Here is a 20,760-nt window from a genome sequence, read left to right on the forward strand (position 1 = left end):
CATAATGCATATAAATGGGCCCGCTATCAAAGACACAAATGTAGCACAGCAGCGGAGTGATTATAATGTTAAAATATAAGAAATTTCTAATACAGCATATTCACAAATTGCTGAGATGAACTGTATCTCTGAAAAAAAAGAAAAAAATTTCCATCAGCGGTTCTCACTTAATTTTCTTTTTTAACTCAATTTCTCCAAGAGAGATTAGATAAAACAAGGTGAGGGGAAAAAGACGAGGACATGTAGGCTGAACAGATTTTACATCCATTAATCTTCAGTGCAGGTCGTATTGCAGTGTTCAGAAGCACAAACAACATCGCACAACTGTAGTACTTGGCTTCATTTCTAAGGCTTTCTGTGCAGTGACGGAGAGTAATATCATAAAGGGTACATACGTTTAACAAGAGACACTCAGAGAGCGCAGACCTCCGCCAAGGGAGCTCACTCTCTTGGCGGTTATTTACTTTTAAAAGGATAGTACTGGATTTTCTATACATTCATTTACTCTTCTTCTCTTGAAATTTTATTTTAAGAAGTATATAGCGCAGTTCACAAAAGCCCAACTGGTGACAATGGAAAGACTGTCACTGTAGGTATGGGCAGTAGCTGCCCAAGCACTTAAATACCTTTAACTATACTGTTAATGTCTAACTGTGACATCATCAACAAAATCAGATAAGAGCAGTATGATGGATGTTTGGTTTGATCAGACAAACATTATGTAGCAGGAGGTCATGTATAATAGGTGTTGATTTGTAAATAACTTGACATGAATAACAGTATGTTTCTAAATAACCAGGCACGTATCTCCACGATACTCTCTTTGGCAGATGTGAGACGTAAAAGTGAGGTCAGAGGTCAAATGTAACATAATATTTGAATGCAAACTATAATGTAATATTTAGAATCCCCATATATCATTCCCTATATATTATTTACAAACTATACAGCAAGAAATGCAGTTTTTACTGCAACACATGATACAAACGCTGGGACATTAGCTAGAGTTTCAAAATTATCAGAGATGCTAATGTAAATGGTATCAAACCTAAGGCAAAATATCTCCTTAAAAGGGCGTGGAGCTGATTGATACTGCGTGGTAAGCAGAGCAAATGTTAAACAGCCACCCTCTCTGATATTTGAGCCAGGCCCACACATCTGTAATTATTTTTCCAATGCTTGCCGGGGGTTTGTTTAGGGTATGTAAGTGGAGCGCGACTCAGGTATTGGTATTTCATTTTGCTGGGGAGCGTCCATCAGGTCCCTGGAGCTCTTACCTCACCCACCAGTTGTTAAACAAGCAACCCGGTTGACTTTTCCCGTCCCCTTTGTTGTGCTTTGATTCAGAATACAGTAAGACGCTGTCAAACTTAACAAGATGGATTTCTGACTATGTGCCAGTGAAGCCTTGTTGTGAGGCTATGCAGAGGAAGCAATCAGTAATAAGGATTAAGCTGTTAATTCAATTATTTTATTAGCCCCAAAGGCTCTCTGAGGGTGTAGCAAATGTCTGTGGACTCGGGGACAGAGTGGCATTGTGTCTTTATGACTCCCCCTGGACCACACATGTCACAAATAGTGTTTCCTCTGTGGCTTCAGGTGGTGTAAATAAATGTCTTCTGCAGCTCTTCCTGTTGGTTTTCAACAGCACATGTTGTTCTGTCGTCAGCCCCACTGAACAGAACACCCTGAGTTTATTTGCATGTGTGGGTCCCACGCAGGGACTCCCTAACAAGCACAGAAACAAAATTCACCAACTCGCACGTCTATACAATCAAGGATTTTCGACGTGTTTAAAGTGGCCTAAATGAGGCATATCCCACTGCTGCTGGGTGATCCCAGTGGATCTTTAGGCAAAGAAAATAAATCCCTCTAACACTTCCCCCCATGCAACCTCCAGACAGGATGAGTGTGTTAATGCACAAAAGTTGCAGAAGAACAAATAAGAGCTCAGGAAAAAGGGAACACTTTCCCTGCAGTGCAAAAATGCACACCCTGCAGCTACTTACAATCATTGTACCAATCATATTACAAACCTACAATGACTATCAACTACTTTTACTAGTACATACCATTTAAGCTACACAACTAAAGAAGATATTGCCAAAAGAATTCACTCACCCATCCAAATCATTGTATCATTGTCACTTCCACTGGCACAGGTATATAAAAACAAGCACCTACGCATGCAGACTGCTTCTACAAACATTCAGGAAAGAATAAGTCGCTCTCGGGTGTTCAGTGAATTCCAGTACGGTACTGTGATAGGATGCGACTTGTGCAGCAAGTCCAGTTGTGAAATTTCCTCACTACTAAATGGTCTGTTAGTGGTATCATATCATAAAGTGGAAGCAACTGGGAATGACAACAACTCAGCTTTGCTCAAGACAGACAACAGTGTGTAGAGAGCTTCATGGAATGGGTTTCCATGGCCATGCAGCTGCATCCAAGCCTTATATCACCAAGTGCAATGCAAAGTGTTGGATGCACTCTTCCCCACTGGACTCCTGGAGTCCAGTGGGGAAGAGTGGAGACGTATTCTCTGCAGTGAAGAATCACGCTTCTCTGCCTGGCAATCCGATGGATGAGTCTGGGTTTGGAGGTTGCCATGAGAACAGTGTGAAGTTAAGTGTGGGGTTGTTTCAGGAGTTGGGCTCGGCTGTTTAAAGGTGAAAGGAACTATTAATGCTTCAGCATACCAAGACTTTTTGGACAATTTCATGGTCACAATTTTGGGGGAACAGTTTGGGGATGGCCCCTTCATGCTCCAGCATGACTGTGCACCAGTGCACAAAGAAAGTTCCATAAAGACATGGATGAGCGAGCCTGGTGTGGAAGAACTTGACTGGGCTGCACAGACTCCTGATCTCAACAAGATAGAACACCTTTGAGAAGCATTTGAGCGGAGACTCTGAGCCAGGCCTTTGAATCCAACATTATTACAGACCTCAAAAATGCTCTTCTGGAAGAGTGGTCAAAAATTCCTATAAACACTCCAAAACCTTTTGGAGGTTGTTCCCAGAAGACTTGAGGCTGTTATAGCTGTAAAGGGTGGGTCAACATTACATTAAACCCTATGGATTAATAATGGGAGGTCACTGAAGTTCATATCCATGCGAAGGCAGACAAGTGAATACTTTTGTTAGTATAGCGTACTAGTTGCATGGGACTTGTTTTAAAAGGAGTAAGTTATGTTACATGTAGTATCTTTTGGGTCTAAGAGTCATCCCTGTTTCTGCTGCATTTGCTACCAATGAACCCTTAGTGAGAGTATGAGTGCTTCCCCCTCATCCGTAGCAGCTATAGATCTAAAGTCAGACAAGACACACAGGCTAAAAGCTCATCTGTTTGCCAATGGTGGCTTCCAAACCAGTGACCATACCATTTCTCCTCTCTCCTTGCCAAATTTAATGAAAGTGCTCAGTCCCATGAGAGCCTACACTCACTCAAGCATCAATCATATAATTTTGCATCCTACTTAGTGAGGAGATCTCATATGCCTGTCTTTTATGCTGCATAGGACAGTAAAATGAAACTTTACTGCGCGCTACAAATGTCTAGGAGGTCAAAAGTTCTCTGGTAGCAGCAGCCAAAGATTCATTTTACTTTTTAGTTTCTCAGTGGAGGTGGGTCCATTTTATTAGCATGACAAATATCAATGCCAGGAAAGCATAAACAGACTTACAAGACCAACTGAATGCAAGTAAAAAAAAAAAAATCATCTAATTCGTTTGAAGAAGCAATTTCATCCTGCAAAGGACAAGAGAGGACGGCCTGAAGTAAAAAATTCATTATAAGAAAGCATAGGCACAGAAACAGCATGACAGAAAAATGATGGAATGTTTCATCCTTTGAGGATAAAACTCAATCAATCCAGTACAAATGCCATGTAAAGTTGGATTTTTTTTCTTTTTTTGAGGCTTAAGCATTAAAGCCTGCCAACGACGGACACACAGATGCCAGGGTGCATGGCTGACACAATGCGATTGCAAGTTAGACCTGCACGGGATGCAACAGTTCAAGGGAACAAAAATGACATCTGCTGTACTCGGAAACAGGGAATTATCCTCCTGCTTGGTATTCCGCGCCGCAGTCCTGCTCGACATTGTTTCTCGTCGGCGCGGCGGTTAACTGAGAAAGGCGCGGAGACAAAGAGAACGGGAGAGCGAGGCAAAGAGACGGTTTTTGCCCACCGACCCAACTGCCTCAAACCTGCCTTTGTTTTCATCAGAAGCAGCCCCGGCTCTCTCCTGGGAGGGTTTGACGGACAGCTCTCTGTGTGCCAATCTATTATGTGATTCCTATCACACAACAGAAACCTCGGTGCTCTGCTCCTCATCTCCTTCTTATTCAGAGGAATGAAAATACATATTTCCCCAACTGCATACAGACACGAGTTTGCCACTCTCTGCACGTCTGGAGGAGAAATGAAAATCATCAAAATGAAATACACAAAGAGAAAGACAATCAGACTAAATGGGGTGAAAGTGCACCTGGTTGCAAACAAACCTGGCCCGCGTGCTGCGTACTTTAGCCAGATTAAGGGCAAGGACAGTTAATTGGAGAAGATCCATTGCCATTAAACGTTAAAGGGGCAGTGTGGCAAACTTCATGAATAAATCAGTGGTGGTTATTACAGGGACAGAAGCCCATGGTATAATTAGAGCAGCTAAAAACTATGCTTTGCAGCCATTATTCACCACGGACCCTTGCATGTAAAGATCTGTGTACAGACAGGGGCTCCATTACACATAATTTATTCAGAGTGTCGGGGCTTTAAGGAGGGTGGTAAAAGGGTAATTATGTTAAAAATAACCTCCAAGATGGTCAGAGGAAGGCCACGTCCAGGTATCCCAGTGGAAGTGAGGCGTCGCTGGGTCAGCTGCGCTATTATGTCTCTGCCAGTTGTGGACCATTAGCCCGACAGAGGACGTCCTCCACACGCTCAGCATATGTCACAGGAAATCATTATGAGCCGGACTTGGTTAACATCTCAATTAAGGATGCTGGATATTTTGATGTGCACTTTTCAGGCTTCAAAGAAATCCAGTGAATTTTTTGGGGGGTTTGTTTATCATCGTTCAGTGTAGAGTACTTTTCCTACATTTAAAGAAGCTGACAACTCTACTGGCAAGACTGGAAATTCACTGGATTAGTGGTAGACTTGGCTGGAACATATATTCACAATTACAGTAAGCATAAAAACATCTACCAGGTTGTCATTTACTACCACTGGCCTATCTGCGACTGGATCGGCTGCCAGCTTTCTACAAGGAAAGTCTCCACTCATGTGTTTGGTAGTCTATGAGATGTGGCTTATCGAGAGCGCTTTGACCTCAGACTGCTAGTTTACTTGTGGTTCCTCTGGTATTTAAAAGTAGAATGGGAGGCAGAGACCTTCAGCTTTCAGGCTCCTCTATGAAAGCTCCAAATTAGGATTCAGGAGACAGACAGACACTTTCTCTCCTTTAAAGATTTAAAGTGTTTCCTTTCTGATAAAGTTTATAGTTAGGGCTGGATCAGGCTCACCTGATCCAGCCCTAACTATAAACATTGAAGTAATTATTGTTGTGATTTGTGCTAATGCATAAAAATAAAACTGAATTACTGAATTTAATTTAATTTGAAATACACTGAAATACCCAGTTTAGGCACACATTAGATTCTTGTTTTGTTCAAATACTCCCTAAAAACAACAACTATGTTAATTAGTGGTCAAGATTCAGTCATTTCATCCTATGTCAGTTTAATGGAGTGACTGCACTCTGTTTTATTCAGCCTCATTCAAACCAACCTGGCTGTGATGGATCAATTGCAGAAGCTGAAGAGGCCAACCTGCAAATGAACATCTTTCTATTGCAAATGCTACTGCATTGCCAGGCTCCATGCAGCCCTTCACATGGAGTAATGAGTGTTTTCTTCAGTCATTTGCACTTCAGAACGAGCACAATGGCACAGGTTCCCAAATTAGTTACCAAGCCTCTATTCTCTGCCATTCAACTCCCTTTCAGCACCAGAAAAAAACCCTTTTGATCACGCTGAAATTAGCTCAAACAGCACCCTCGGTTATATGCATCTGAAGGGGGCTGAGATCACAAATCCAATAATGGCTGGTTATGAGCTAGTTATGGAATAAGAGTGGGACTGCTCTTCCGATCTCTATTACTGACCCGTGGATGGAACCGAACATCATATCGGTTGACCTCATTAGCGGCGGCAGGGCTCAGAGCTTATTTCTGCTCAAGTTCTTGTCGCACTGTGCTACTCTTAAAAGGACCAAACAAACATTAGTGCAGTCTGCACAACGTCATGAAACGCACACAAAGAAATAAGAAAGTGAAGCGCAGACACAAAGCAAGAGGAGCAGGTCTTACACTTCATGAAGGAGCCGTCCATCACGAGGTAAAGTGTCCGGCATGTGCTAACGTCTCACTGCCAGCGCCGACACCTCACGTCGCTTTCTTCCCTTTTCTTCTCTCACTCAATTTTATTCCCCATTTAAATGGGATTGAACTGCAGGGTGTCCGACCCGTTTAGCATATTTCAACAATGATGGGTTTCAAAGTCATGAAATCCATCTGCTGATGAGATTTAGGAGCAGCTGGAACATGATTAAAAGGTGGGAAAAATACCTAGTGACGGAATAAAATGTAAGTCAGTAGGGAATAGCGTTCTTGAGCGTGTTAACTACTTTTTTTATTCCTCTGAGTAATTTGAAAGCAGAGAGCGGCTTTATTAGTGCGCTATTGGGAAAGCAGAGCGGTATTCTTACACCTGCTAGCTGAGCTAAGTTCTAATGTCCAGCTGTGTGGCGAAGGCACGGCTTAAGGGAGAGCGCTGGCACTACTTTCTTTGGCTCACTTCATTTTCAGATCTACTCGCACAATACCCCGAGGTCGTTTTTGCATTGGGCAGCTTTCATGTAATTATTTCAGAAAAAGAATAAGCATGATAGCATAGCAGCGTCTTCCTCTGAGATAAATGGAAGTGCGGTGACTGGGCACGTGCCAAATCACAAACCATGTGTATTTCATTTCAAACGTTAAGTCTAGCGCTTGTGTTTCATCTATTGACTGAAAGAGGACTGAATTTTTCTTGTGGGGAAACCACGTCAGCTACAAGAGTTATTATGACTGGAATAAGTTTGTTATTTCCCTGAACCATCTGAACACTGTGATATTCTCATCGATGGATTATGATTTTGTATTGGCAAGGATTTCTGTCAGCTGGATATTTCACAAACTCAATTGGGCCCAGTGAAAGGGGAAGGGGGTGATTTTTTTTTTTTTTTGGGGGGGGGGGGGGGGGGGGGGGGTAGTTTTTTTGAATTTCATGTAATAAAAACCACAGGCACGCCCGCGCACAGACACAGAGGGATCTTGATAAAGAAATAATGCAGCAGTAACAGAGATTTGTAAACGATCAATTACACTGGTTATCTCGAATGTGTGAGGCGCCGTCTTATGAGTACATTAATCAGGATCTTTGTTAAAAAAAAAAGAAAGAAAGAAAAGCTGTAGTTTGCAGCTAATCCAATGCACAAACAAACACGCAAAGACTCCACTTTGAAACAATTAAGAAGCTTTTTTGATTAAACTCATTGATAACATGTGCATTTGCAATGATGAGAACACCATCAAAGCCTTATCTTAGCATCCCTTCCGTTCTACTCGCTTCCTGTCCTCAGTAATATCCAATTATATTTTAAACACTGAGAACTTAATGGAAACCATTTCAGGCCAACTAACTGCTGAACAAAACCCATCCGATGGCTGAAGGTTTTCTTCTCCCGAACTTTGTGTTTGTAGAAAAGTTTCAATGGTGGACAGAAGGTATTACAAAGGATCTAGACCCCACAGAGCTCGGTGCAGTGGCCCAGACCTGCACCAGTCTGTGGGCGAGTCAAAGATTTCTACAGGTCTCTGGGCTCCATGTGGAAAAGAGTTGGCTGTTATCTGTTGTGATTAGTCAGTGATCCGAGAGAAGGCAGCGTCTGCTTCAGTCTCAGCGGGAGAAGCTTGGAGTTCACACCATCGTCTTCCCTGGATACAGTTTGTCTGTTTGAGAGTGTGCTTGCCCAGTGCGTGTTTGTGTAGGCCTGCATCTGACTGGCTCTCCCATCACTAAGCATTGTGCACTTGCGCTTGTGTTTTTATCCATGGTCCACTGGACAAAGGGCCATGGGAAATGGAGGCCAAAAGAGGAGAGGTGGTGGCTGGACAGGACTGAAGTGACTGTGTGTGTATTACTGTTTTTGAAAGTGCATTTACTGAGGTAAGCAGGATAAAGTGAGCAGCAAGTGTTTGAGGAGTCACAAGTTCAAGATGCGTTTGAGGTGTCCAGCAGGTGAAAGGAGCACTGAGTGACAATGAACAATCTGGAGGTTTGTTTACTGCAAACAAACCTCCAGATTAGCCGTGCTGAGTGGGAAAAAAATTGAAAGGAGACACGCAGTCATCACAAGGTAGAGGATTGTTTTCTTTGTACGGCCAAGCTTAGGATGCCAAACCAGAAAAACACTTCTTGCTCAAAAGAAAAAAGTAGTACATGAGGTGAATTTACTTTTGTGTAATATCAGTAATCTGCCTGAAATTAAGCTTAGAAAAAAATCCATTAACTTGTTGCAGAGACAAGATTGAACATATGATCATATCTGCACACTAACTATTAAGCTACCAGTATTTTCTAGCATATACTGACATGCATGCTGTTGGACTAAATCATGCAAAAGAAAGGAAAATAATATTTTGTCATTTAGCAGGACACTGACAGGTAACCGCCACAGGCTCAGGAAAATACAGGTTTCTGGTGATGGACAAATCGGCCCTTTGTACATGAACACAGCAGTCCTGCTTTCTCCTGTCCTTTTGCCAAAGAGTCCATGGGCAAGACAATAAATTTGAAACATGATCCAAGTCAGCTCTGGTGGCCCTGGTGTGTGTGTAAGAGAGAGAAGATGTGCAAAAAGGGAAACTGCTAAGACAAGAAGGCAGGAAATACAGTAAGTGTAGTCCATTCCCCAAGTTGTCAAACTTTTCCCTGTAGATGTGTGTTTGTGTGATGGTTCAGGCTTAGCACTTGCCTAAATCCATGCTCTTGGACTTGCGAGACTTGATGATCTCCAGATGTGCAGGATTCTCGTACTGCTTCGTGCGCTTTTCCGACATACTCTGGCGACCATACCCCTCCCTCTGGAATGAAGTGCCAGGGTCTGCGTCCGGACTGAGCGAACTACAGTTTGATAGGAAAAAAAGACAGAGGGACAAAAAGAGGTAGAAGTATTAGATACTGGCAAGTGTAGAGTCACTCTTTTCATCTGGAGATAATTCTATTGAAGACATATTTTTTCAGTCATCTACACAGTTCATTAAGTTGCACTTACCGTAATTGTCGGGCTATAAGCCGCTACTTTTTGCACAAGCTTTGAACCCTGCGGCTTTTAGTCAGGTGCGGCTTTTCTATGGATTGTCCATGATTTTTGTGATATCGTAAGACGATTTGTTTTGTTTGTTCTGCTGTTGTACGGCACTACGTTGCCTGGCGGAAGGATCGGGGTTCAAGAGTGGTATGTTGGTCACATGTCCATCCGCCAGGCAACACAGTGCCGTACAAGTAGCGCGAAAAACAAACTTCAAAGTAGCGCTACGCGTTCAGCGGGAGTCGTGGATGACCAGCGGCGATAAACTTGCGAAAAGCAAGTTATGCTCAACACCACCAGTGGATTCTGACAGCGTGGAAAAGTGCGAAAACATCCACGATCACCAACGGATTTCGAAGGGCTGGACTGCTGCATGATGAAGAGGAGGACACCGCCACGGCCCTTCAGAGGGTGTTCGACTCTGACACTGACAATGACAATGAGGATTTCTTTGGTTTTGAAAGTGACAACAAAGGAAAGAAGCTGAGAGTGGATGACGAAGCCATCCTGAGCCTGTTCGTTTCCGACACTGGAGAAGAGGACTTTGGTGGTTTTAGTGCGCAGGAAGATGGTGGTGAATGACTGACTTTTCTTCTTGTTAAAGCCGTGTCACTGCACCTGAGCCTAAAAGGTAGTCCGAATCTATTTTTCTGGTGTGCTGTAGGTTACTGTTATGTACTACATTTGTTACTCATTTATGAAGCACAGCACATGTGCAAATATGTACCCATAACTTGTTTTTCAAAATATTAATAAAAGGGGTGTGTCTCCAAACAGCCATCTCTTTCCTGACAATTCGCTTTGTGCATATTCTCTTACATATGATAAGTCAACATTGAAACACCTGCGGCTTTTGGTCAGGTGCGGCTAATGTATGTACAAAACAGGATTTTCCCCTGATTTTAGCTTGTGCGGCTAATATTCAGGTGCGCTTTGTAGTCCGGGAAATACGGTACATGGCCAAGAGACATCCTGATGATAAGACTGAGAAATAAAATCGTCCTATTAATATTCACACAACCCCAGACCTCAGCCTAAAATACCCCTTTGCTATCAGATAATGACCATCGACATTCAATATGCACACACACACACCTTTCATTTCAAAGCCTTTCCTCATCAAGGACACCTACACGTATGCTTAGTGGGTTCAGGACACACCACAAGTGGGAGGCAGGGCCTTGGCCTAGATGCGTATAATACCCCAGGTAAGGTGAGGGTTCTCTGGGGTCACGGCCACTCAAATAACGCCCTCCTCCAGGACGTCTGGAGCAGAAGCAAGGCCCATCCCACTGCAGCACACTCCGTTTGAGATCCTCTATCTTTGTCTGGATCTTAATTGAAAATCGGATGGGAGCAGGGAAAGGAGGTCGAGAGAGGCGGACACTGGCATTTGCATGCAGGGACGTGCATTTACAATTAGGTGAGAAGCGCTTTGCAATTTCAGGGCAGATGGAAGGTAGGGATGCAGCATCATCCATCCATCCATCCATTCGCTACCGCTTATCCTTTTCAGGGTCGCGGGGGGTGCTGGTGCCAATCCCAGCTGTCATAGGGCGAGAGGCGGGGTACACCCTGGACAGGTCGCCAGTCTGTCACAGGGCTAACACACAAGGACAGACAACCATTCATACTCACATTCACTCGCACATTCACACCTAGTGGCAATTTGGATTATCCAATTAACCTATCCCCACAAACTGCATGTCTTTGGACGGTGGGAGGAAGCCGGAGTACCCGGAGAGAACCCACGCAGACACGGGGAGAACATGCAAACTCCACACAGAAAGACCCCGGCCTGATGTTGGAATTGAACTCAGGACCTTCTTGCTGTGCGGCAACAGTGCTAACCACCGTGCCACCGTGCTGCCCAATCTAATAAATCTAATCTAATAAATGCTACATGCAGCCATTTCTTTTGTTCACATGGTGCTCGTACACGAACGTTTAAATAACAGCAGAATTTTCATCAAATAATCACATTTCTTTGGATTTGTGGAGCTTTTATGCAAAATCGAAAGCCGTAACTGCAACTATGTAACTTCAGGAGTAGTGAGGAAGTAGATATTTGTAAACGTATCCTCTTGGAGCAGATGCTACTTCAAGCAGTCCTCGGTATTTGGAATATCAGCTAACTGCAGGCGTGCCTGCACTCGTTTCCATGTAAACAATTCTTATTTAGGTCGTCAACCCCACTTAACAAGAGAGCTGCTTCAATGTGTCGCAGAGGGGGCTGGCGTCAATGTGTTGCTTTACCGTCAACCATACCTGACAATCCCAACTAAGATCAGACTGTCTCGCAGGACCATCTCCAGATGACACAGGAAGAGAGGGAGGTGGAGCAGGAACAGAAGAATGACAGCACAGATGTATTATTCATTTATACATCATCCCTCGCTTTTTCCTCCTCTCATCATTCTGAGCCCCGCAAAAAAAAGAAGAAAAAAAAAGGGCGAGCATGGCCTGTATTTTTCTGTCTCTGCAAATGTCATGTGTCGGAGCATGACTGAGGCTGTGCAGATGGGAAAGGATGCATTTTCAGCCTGAATTTAGATTTCATTTACTCTCACTGGTATTGGGTTATGGAGCTGAGTTGCAAATGGAGGCAACATAGGTGAAAGTGAGAAACCAGCAGGTGGGAATCACACAGGGGCTGTCACTCAGGTACAGAGAACTGACGACCACACTAAGATTTGTGAGAGCAATTAAAGAAACTAGCAGCTGGGACAAAAAGGGCACGCAGCTTTTTTGGAGCAAAAATAGTGAGAAATCTGCGCGAAGAAAGAGCGAAGTTAAGAGGGAGCAGCTGAGCGGGTGGTGTAAATTCACTTAGCTGGAGGCCAAAGCTGTTGGTTTAAGCTGCTGCCCATTTTAGCACCATCTCTGATTTACTTTGGCACATACAGAGCAGTGACTAAATGCCTAGCATGTGGGTCTAGGGCAGGCATGGGCGAACTACGGCCCGGGGGCCACGTGCGGCCCGTTAAACGTTTTGATCCGGCCCGCCAAACTTGAAAAAAATGTAATAAATTAACCTTGTTAATGTTTTATTTCCCCTGCAATTCTGATGTTTCCTCACTAGATGGCGCACTCTAGATATATTGGCTTTGTTGAGGTGAAGCGGCATAGGCTTATTACTCCACGTTTGCACTTTACCCTGTGACCTACCATCTATGAAGATGAGCGGACCCAAGAAAAGGAAAGTGGACAGAGAATGTCGAGTGTTCAAAAAGGAGTGGACAACTAAATATTTTTTCACTGAACACCGATCATCTGCTGTTTGCCTGATATGCCAAGAAACTGTGGCGGATTTTAAAGAGTATAATATTAGCCGTCACTTTGCCACAAAGCACGCTAATTATGCTAGCAAGCTCTCAACAAAAGAACGGGAAGCTGCTGCTGAGAAGTTGGCAGCTAATTTGAAGGCTCAGCAAAGTTTTTTTCACCGTCAAACTGCCATTCAAGAGTCAAGTACCAAGGCCAGTTTTATGCTTTCATTCAAAATAGCAAAGGCCAGCAAACCACTGTCTGAGGGTGAGTTTTTAAAAGAATGTATGGTAGAGACAGGAGGTATTTTGTGCCCAGAGACCAAAGACAAATTTGAGAAAATCAGTTTATCACGGCGGACAGTGACTCGCCGTGTAGAACTAATAGATGAAGATATCACCAGCATATTAAACAAAAAGGCGAAGTCATTCACTTTTTATTCTGTAGCACTGGATGAAAGCAACGATGTCAAAGACACTGCTCAGCTCCTCATTTTTATCCGAGGAATCAACGAAACCTTTGAAATAACGGAGGAGTTTTTGACAATGGAGTCTCTGAAAGGACAAACACGAGGAGAGGACTTGTTTGAACGGGTGTCTGCAGCCATCGAAAATATGAAGCTTCCCTGGAGTAAGCTTGTTAACGTCACCACAGATGGATCTCCAAATTTAACGGGAAAAAACGTTGGCCTGCTGAGGAGAATCCAGAATAAAGTGAAAGATGAAAACCCTGACCAGGATGTCATTTTCCTCCACTGCATCATCCACCAGGAATCTCTATGTAAATCGGTGTTACAGCTGAATCATGTTGTGAATCCTGTGGTGAAACTCGTCAACTTCATACGCGCACGGGGACTTCAGCACCGTCAGTTCATTGCGTTCCTGGAGGAAACTGATGCGGATCACCAGGACCTGCTTTATCACTCCCGTGTCCGCTGGTTGAGTTTGGGCAAAGTGTTTCAACGAGTGTGGGAGCTCAAAGAGGAGATTGGCGTGTTTTTGGAGCGACAGGGCAAGACTGAGGAATTTCCTGAGCTGAGCAACAAGAGCTGGATGTGTGACTTCGCGTTTGCTACGGACGTATTTTCACACTTGAATGAGCTCAATGTGAAACTGCAGGGGAAGGAGCAGTTTGTGCATGACATGTACACAAACGTGAAAGCCTTCAAATCCAAGCTGGCTTTATTCTCCAGGCAGATTTTGAACAAGTCATTCACTCATTTTCCTACACTAGCCACGCTGAAAGAGGCCGGAGCAAAAGTAAAGAAATACAGTGAGTCACTGGATGCACTGCACGGAGAATTCTGCCGTCGATTTTTGGATTTCGATAAAATTGACAAGTCACTTCAATTGGTGGCCTTTCCTCTGTCACAAGACCCCGAAACAGCTCCAGAGGAGCTTCAGCTCGAACTCATCGACCTTCAGTCCGACCCTGCCTTAAAAGAGAAATTCAGCTCTCTGAAACTAAATGACTTCTATGCTTCACTCAATGATGCCGCGTTTCCAAATCTAAGACGAAAAGCGCAGATGATGTTGGCTTTGTTCGGCTCTACCTTCGTGTGTGAACAGACATTCAGCGTCATGAACATCAACAAAGCCAGCCACAGATCCAAGTTAACAGACCTACACCTCAGATCAATCCTGAGAATCGCCACAACAAAACTAACTCCAGACTTTGATGCGCTGGCTAAAAAAGGAGACCAACAACACTGCTCCCATTAAAATGTGTGTCTCCGTGATACGCACGTTGTTAAAATGAACAGTGCGCGCAGATCAAATATAACGCTTCACAGACTGACTTGCTGCAACTGTTTCGTTCTTGCACTGGTCGTTGTTGACTTTTGGCACCGGGGAAACAAATTGAATAGAAGGAACAGGACAAGTACATCTGCATCTCCTACCGTTTTTGGAAGAAAAAAAAAAGAGTTAGGAGGAGAGTGATGTGATATCCTGAAGGATAACAGAACTTTCAGTGCTTTAAAATAAAATGTTCATTTATTAGATTTTCAGTCTTTAAAGGCTCATTTCGAAGTCAGAGATTTTATTGTAATGCTTTTCTTCATTTTCATTGGAAATTAAAGCACATGTTTTCTCCATATCTCAAGATGTGTATTTTTCCCCCAATGAGGTGATGTTTTCAAAGCATGCCATCTATCTACTCCTGTTCTGGCCCCTTTGTCAAATGTTAGAACTCAATGTGGCCCACGAATCAAAAAGTTTGCCCACCCCTGGTCTAGGGTAACCTGAAGAGAAGCGGCAACTGTGCTGCTCTGAACTGCTTTTTAAGCTAAGGGTACCTGCTGTTGGAACCTGCACCTCAGGTCTCAGAAGCCATAACTATTTAAAGAGGTGGCGATGACCAGCAGCCAAGCAGTTCCTGAGTTTGAATCTTCATCACAGGTTTAAACTATCTTGGGCTGAAGGCACGTGTAGACTTCACATCTTTTTATATATACTCTATTCAGAGCCAATTAAAGCATCTAAAACCTCACGCGTCATTCTCGCCAGAACATGTTTTGTTTTTTTTCACTGTAAACTAACACAAAGGTTTACAGCTGCTAATGAAAGTATAAAGATGGGGACAAAATTATTAGCAAAAATGGCAAGTGTCAATATTATTATCAACCCAGAAAAACTGGCCTGACATCGTCCCCATAGCGAAACATGGCGGTGGGAGGATTATGCTGGGGGAACGCTTCAGTGTGACTGGAACTGGGAATCTCATCAAGGTAGAAGGATTATGATGAAAGATGGATATGTGAAGATTTTGAAAGAAATCAAAGTAGTCAGCAGTAAAACTGGGTCTAGGTCATCGTTTTGTCTTCCAACCGATAACGATCTAAGTCATACGGCGCACCTGGTGAAGAACCAAAGCTGTGTTTCAGACTCCTTGTTTTGGTTAAGAGCAGTTTGGAAATGGTTTTAAGAATAAGGCTTTCATAGGGAGGCTAATCAGTCCTCATCTGTACATGTATGAATTACAGAGTGGTCATCAATGAGATGTGGCTTTCAAAAACTATGTCCTTGTTTAAGATGCTTCTTAAGCTCAAAACTCTAGTTTAGTCAGCTCTGACTGGTTGAGCCTGTGAAGCTGAGACCCATACAGCATTCCCACTGGAAAAGCTACCTTAGATATTCAATATTAAACAGGATTTGAAAGTGAAAAATACAGCGTGGCCAATTAGAAGATGAATTCGGTCGTCTAAAGAATGGCACACTTCCTTCTTCAGACCATCGAGCCAGTCCACGTCTCTGGACTGTATTTAGACAGATGTTACATGATACATTAGTGGTTTTTCAGATTCTTTATTTTGTATTTAGCAGTGACTCAAACAAAATTCCAGTCACAGAATTCAAAAAAATTATAATGGGATCCATAATGAATGTTTTTTTTGCCTGTCGATGTTCATTTCATTTGGTCCATCCGTTAATGGGGGAAATAGGGTACATACAGAATTATATGCATACACATGCTATGATCACTATAGTAAGAACATTACTTACTGCTTTCCTCCCATTCAAAGTGCTCCCATCATCTAAAATTAAACAGCGCTGAGGATTGCTCACAGGCAAATCCACAGCTTTAACTTACATTTTACATCACTCCTTACTTCCTCGCAGGAAGTTGAACGTGTCAAACTGCACATTGGCCTCGTTGCTAAGCGGCGTGTGTTAAAAGCCCTCTGCGCTCACAATTACCCTGGTGACACTGTTTCTTTTCAAACTTCCTCTCTTTCTTTTACTCAAACCTTTTTCACTTGTGTTTCAAACTGACCCCAAAGAGTTAAGTCTCTACTACTTCTTAGTGCAGCTAAGTCTGACCGAGTGGGGTTCTTTGTATTAGTTTCAGCGCCTTGGAGAGGGGGCAAGAGGTGGAGAGCAATGCCCAGCAAGGTGCTTCTGAAATGGTTATTCTGAGGTTTGAGGAGGGCGATTCAGTTGACTGCTTGGATGCATAGCTGAGTCGGGGAGCTTGGAGCTGCCTTCAATCACTGTATGAAGTCCTGCATGAGAAGTTGGTGCAGAGGTTTGTTTTCCTAGCATGTGCACCAGTGGACACCAGACAGTCCAAATACTGGCTAGTAGAAAAGAAAGGTGAAATACGAGATTACTTTTATTTTGTTTATTTCTTAAACGCAAGTGGATTTTAACAAGGGATGTCTCATATAGCTGCTTTTGCTTCACTCGCTTAATTGCACACATAAATCATCAGACTTTAAACACGGATATAAAAACTGTAAGACAGCGCGGTTCGATCAGTGCCACACAGCGGAGCAGCTGCACCTGCGATTTGCCGTAATTCCCTTTTAATTGTGATGAAGTTGCTGAGAGAGGCAGAGAGAGAGAGAACAAGATCAATTAAGACCTCTTTGTCCGTCTGCTCCCTCCTGTGCCGACCCTCTCATTCTTTCCCTGCCTGGTTTACGAAGCTTTTAATTGAGTTTGGCTAGATGGACTGCTCCGGTCTGCTCGTACACGACGACGACTGACAAGGACCGGGCAAAGATATATTTTGGTGCGTGCGCAGGCTAGGTTAGCTTAACTCCTGTCACAGTGACACAGAGCAGGTTGCACATAGACACAGAGTGTGCGATGCAGGAAGTCGGTGAAGGGAGGGCACAGAAATGAGACATATTCACCGTATTCATAAATCTAGAAGGGAATGATAGCATTTAAAGAAAAAAAGGTCCAAATATGCTGTGAAGCTGTGTGAGTGTGTGAGCCATCTGGCCTTTAAGTCACTACCAACTTAAATGGAAATTTGAGATTAGTGAAATTGTGTGTGAATGCATCCACGCCTGTGCTGCAGGGCTGTTTGCATTTATATGTAGTTATGCTGATAGTTTGATGGGAAAAACATGTGCTTAACAGAGCACTTGTGATCCTTAGTTACACTGCTGATGACAGAGACTATTAGGGAGTCAACCGAAGTAGGCAGTCCGCCTGCAAAGTTTGTTTGTTCGTGTCCGCGCGAACCGTTTCCACTTTATATGTTAATTTGCGAAATTGTTTACCAGCCAATGTGTATCTAAACACTCGTGAGACTGAGAGCACCGGCACGGCTGTGTGTATTTGCGGGTGTGAAAAATGGATGTGTGGGTACGCTTGTCTGGAGTCCTTCTCCATCCTTGCTGCTTGACAGAGTGTTTCGGAGCTGCCTGGGAAATGATGTTTCCACCTGTGACATCTCACAAAGACAGAGAAGGACACAGTCTAGTTGTCTCTCTCTCGCTCTCATGCTTCCTCTCCGTCGCTCTTGCTGTCCGTTTCTCTTCTCTCTCCGCTTAATGAGAATTGACACCCATCTTCCACTCTGTCAGCCTTACCCAGGCTGAGGTCCAAAGCAGGATGAGGGCAGACACGGTAGTCTTGTGTAGATTAGTGTTGTGACAGTGCCCCTAACGGTCCAAGTGAGAAAATGATGGGTAATTTTGAATAAGTCTGCATCTGTGATACTTATATTATTTTAAAATAACTTGTATTGGCAGGTAACCCCGCAACTTGGTGTTCCATGAAACCCAGGGTTTAATATTTAATTCCAAGTTGTATATAGAAAATGGACGTAGGCACTGTAACACCAGTCATTAGTTTTTGAACTCCAGTAGCTTTATTTTGAATCTTTACTGGCATCTGGGCACAGAAATGAGACAAAATTATGTTATTTAGATAAGAAGGTTTAACGGGGGCAATGAAGAGACTGAGATATCAGATTATTAGTAACACACAAATTTAAATGCTAAGATTTCAATTGCCAAAAACTGTTGGCTGCCAGTGCCACCACTTAGTAGCTCTTAGTAAGTACACCTATAAATTTGAAAATCCTACGTGACTTGTACTGGTGACCTTCTTGAGTTAACGTGTTCGCAAGATGTTCAGAAAATCTGACCTCTGACCTTATAATGTCTAATATCACCGGTATTCAAATAAAAAAGATGCAAGGAGATGCAATTGTGGTGTCACTTTGAAAATCATACATCACTTAGGTTCTCAAGTTATCATATTCATGAATTTTGGTGTCCACATCGCCCACCTAGCCACCCACCCGCCGGGGTGATGACAACACCCCAAGCCTTTGAGGTTGAGTGGTAAAAACTGCTGAATGAACTTCTTGGACAAACTATGACAAACATAGTTGGTCATATTTTTCCCAGGCAATTATAATATTATAACAGCTCTTAAACTGTAAACACTGTCAAGGGTTACAGTTCAACAGTTTAAAGTAGCAGAACAGTTACAGGGTATCCAAGTGGAACTAGCCACAGAGACCAAAACACTGCACTACCGTGTAAAAATGGTTATCTTTCAAAGTTGGGCATTTAACACACAACGGCCTTTATGGGGAAAAGTTAAATTTTAAACATAAAATGCAGTATATACTATAATATCTTGTAATTAAAGGCAAAGGTGTTGATAAGCTGTTACAAGCATTACTTTTGCCACCTGTTACATTTCATTTCAAGTTGAATACTTGTCATGAATACTTTATTAAACTTTGATTTATTATTAGAGTCAGTTACATTTAGTGTGAGAAATAGAGGTGGGTTAATGAGGAGCTAAATAACTAAAAACCAAATCACTGTGGAAACAGGAAGCTTTTATTGTTAGGAGGAGAGAAATTTGCATTCTCTCACAGAGACTCATCTTCAAGAAGATGATTTGAGCACTTGTCTTCTCCCAAGCACAGTCTTTTATTTTGATTTCTTCCCATGCTACACTGCAATATGAACATGTGAGTACTTTTAAGAACTGGTACTTTTGCTTCTGAAGGACGCAGCTGAATGCATCCTCAGTGAGGATTTCACGAAGGACCGAAGGGAAGGATTACTGTGAAGGAGCAGTATTCATACAGATTTACACAGATGTAGCCCATGGTGCTGAGCAGACAGAATCAAAGGTAAAAGTAAAACTTTGTGATTGTCTCTAAGCTACGGTGGCCCTAAGAGGTCAAATACAATGCAACATAAGAAAACACCAGCAACAAAGAAAAACACTGCAAAAGCACATAAAACACAACAGAAACTGAATGAAACACAAAGGAAGTAAAACAAAAAATCTTGCAAAAAAACCCCACAATGGAAGTGTTTTTAGGGAACAGCTTCCGAAGAGATAGAAACCAAAACATGCGAAGGATTGCACTAAGACTTAAAAGAAGCAGAGGATTCTTCTGTGCTGTGAGGGAGAAAAAGATGCAGGCAATGTGTGTTTTAATCACATGGGTCATGTAATACTGTAGATACATGTTGCTATTAGCCGTTTAGCTGTTAGCTTGTCCCCTACTGTTAGCTGTTCCGTCACATTATTGTCTCTCTGGAAGGTTTTTCACCTTTGGGTTTTTTTTGTGAGCTTTTGCAGCATTTCTTCTATTTGCTGGGGCTTTGCTGCAGTGACCTTTGACCTTTCAGGGACACTTTAGAAAGCAGTTAGTTTTGAAACTGACTGAAAGTAAACATCTTAAAATGTGATTTTTTTGCAAATTTGGATGTCTTATTTCAGAGTTCTTGAGATTATACAACAACAAGCTCATTATTTGGAGTATAAAGGCGCCCTTAAAAACAACTAGAAGTGGACCGTTTTTTACAGACACACCCTGCAACTGCACTTTGTCAACTTGTGGGATGAAAACCAGGTGGAAACTAGAAACATTCATTTGCATCTTTAAAAGAGCCTGACGTTAAAATACACTTTCTTTTTTTAAATTTCTCTGACACTGTTCCATGTTTGGAAGAAAAAAAACCTTTCATCTTTGCACTGATCCAAATTATTGTGCAAAGCTGTAATATCAAACCTCTCTTTGTATCTGTTGTGCTGTAAATCATTTGGACATGGCCTTTCCTGTTTGGCTTTGGATTCAAACCAATGAAGGAAGGAGGAGGCACAGCTTAGGGAGTTATTGCTTCAGGTCAGGACCACAGATATTCAAAGTAATAATTTACAACCACTTGTTTACCCAGTGGAACCTGACAGACGTGCTGGCTTCCATCAACTCTTTGAATCATGCTCACACACTCTTTAACCCTGCTCACTGACATCTTGGACTTAAGCAATGCAAACACCAATTTCTACAGCTGGCTGCAG

General features: G+C 42.8%; 2 protein-coding genes across 3 annotated transcripts in view; one reads left to right on the top strand and one right to left on the bottom strand.

Annotated features, from left to right (window-relative positions):
- Positions 1 to 20,760, bottom strand: part of LOC146566719 (partitioning defective 3 homolog) — a 357,883-nt gene that overhangs the window by 119,779 nt on the left and 217,344 nt on the right. For both annotated transcript variants that reach the window (XM_085286313.1, XM_085286312.1), the window contains exon 17: positions 9,083 to 9,231. In XM_085286313.1, coding sequence (XP_085142439.1) covers positions 9,083 to 9,231 — 149 coding nt within the window. The remainder of the gene's footprint in view (positions 1 to 9,082; positions 9,232 to 20,760) is intronic.
- On the top strand, positions 13,231 to 14,406 carry LOC146566721 (general transcription factor II-I repeat domain-containing protein 2A-like). The gene has a single exon (XM_085287818.1). It carries the CDS (start codon positions 13,231 to 13,233, stop codon positions 14,404 to 14,406), a length of 1,176 nt encoding a protein of 391 aa, XP_085143944.1.

The sequence above is a fragment of the Mchenga conophoros genome, linkage group LG9, assembly GCF_057382185.1.
Source record: "Mchenga conophoros isolate Kocher_MC1m ecotype Shallow Benthic linkage group LG9, M_conophoros_male_GT1.1, whole genome shotgun sequence".
NCBI lineage: Eukaryota > Metazoa > Chordata > Actinopteri > Cichliformes > Cichlidae > Mchenga > Mchenga conophoros.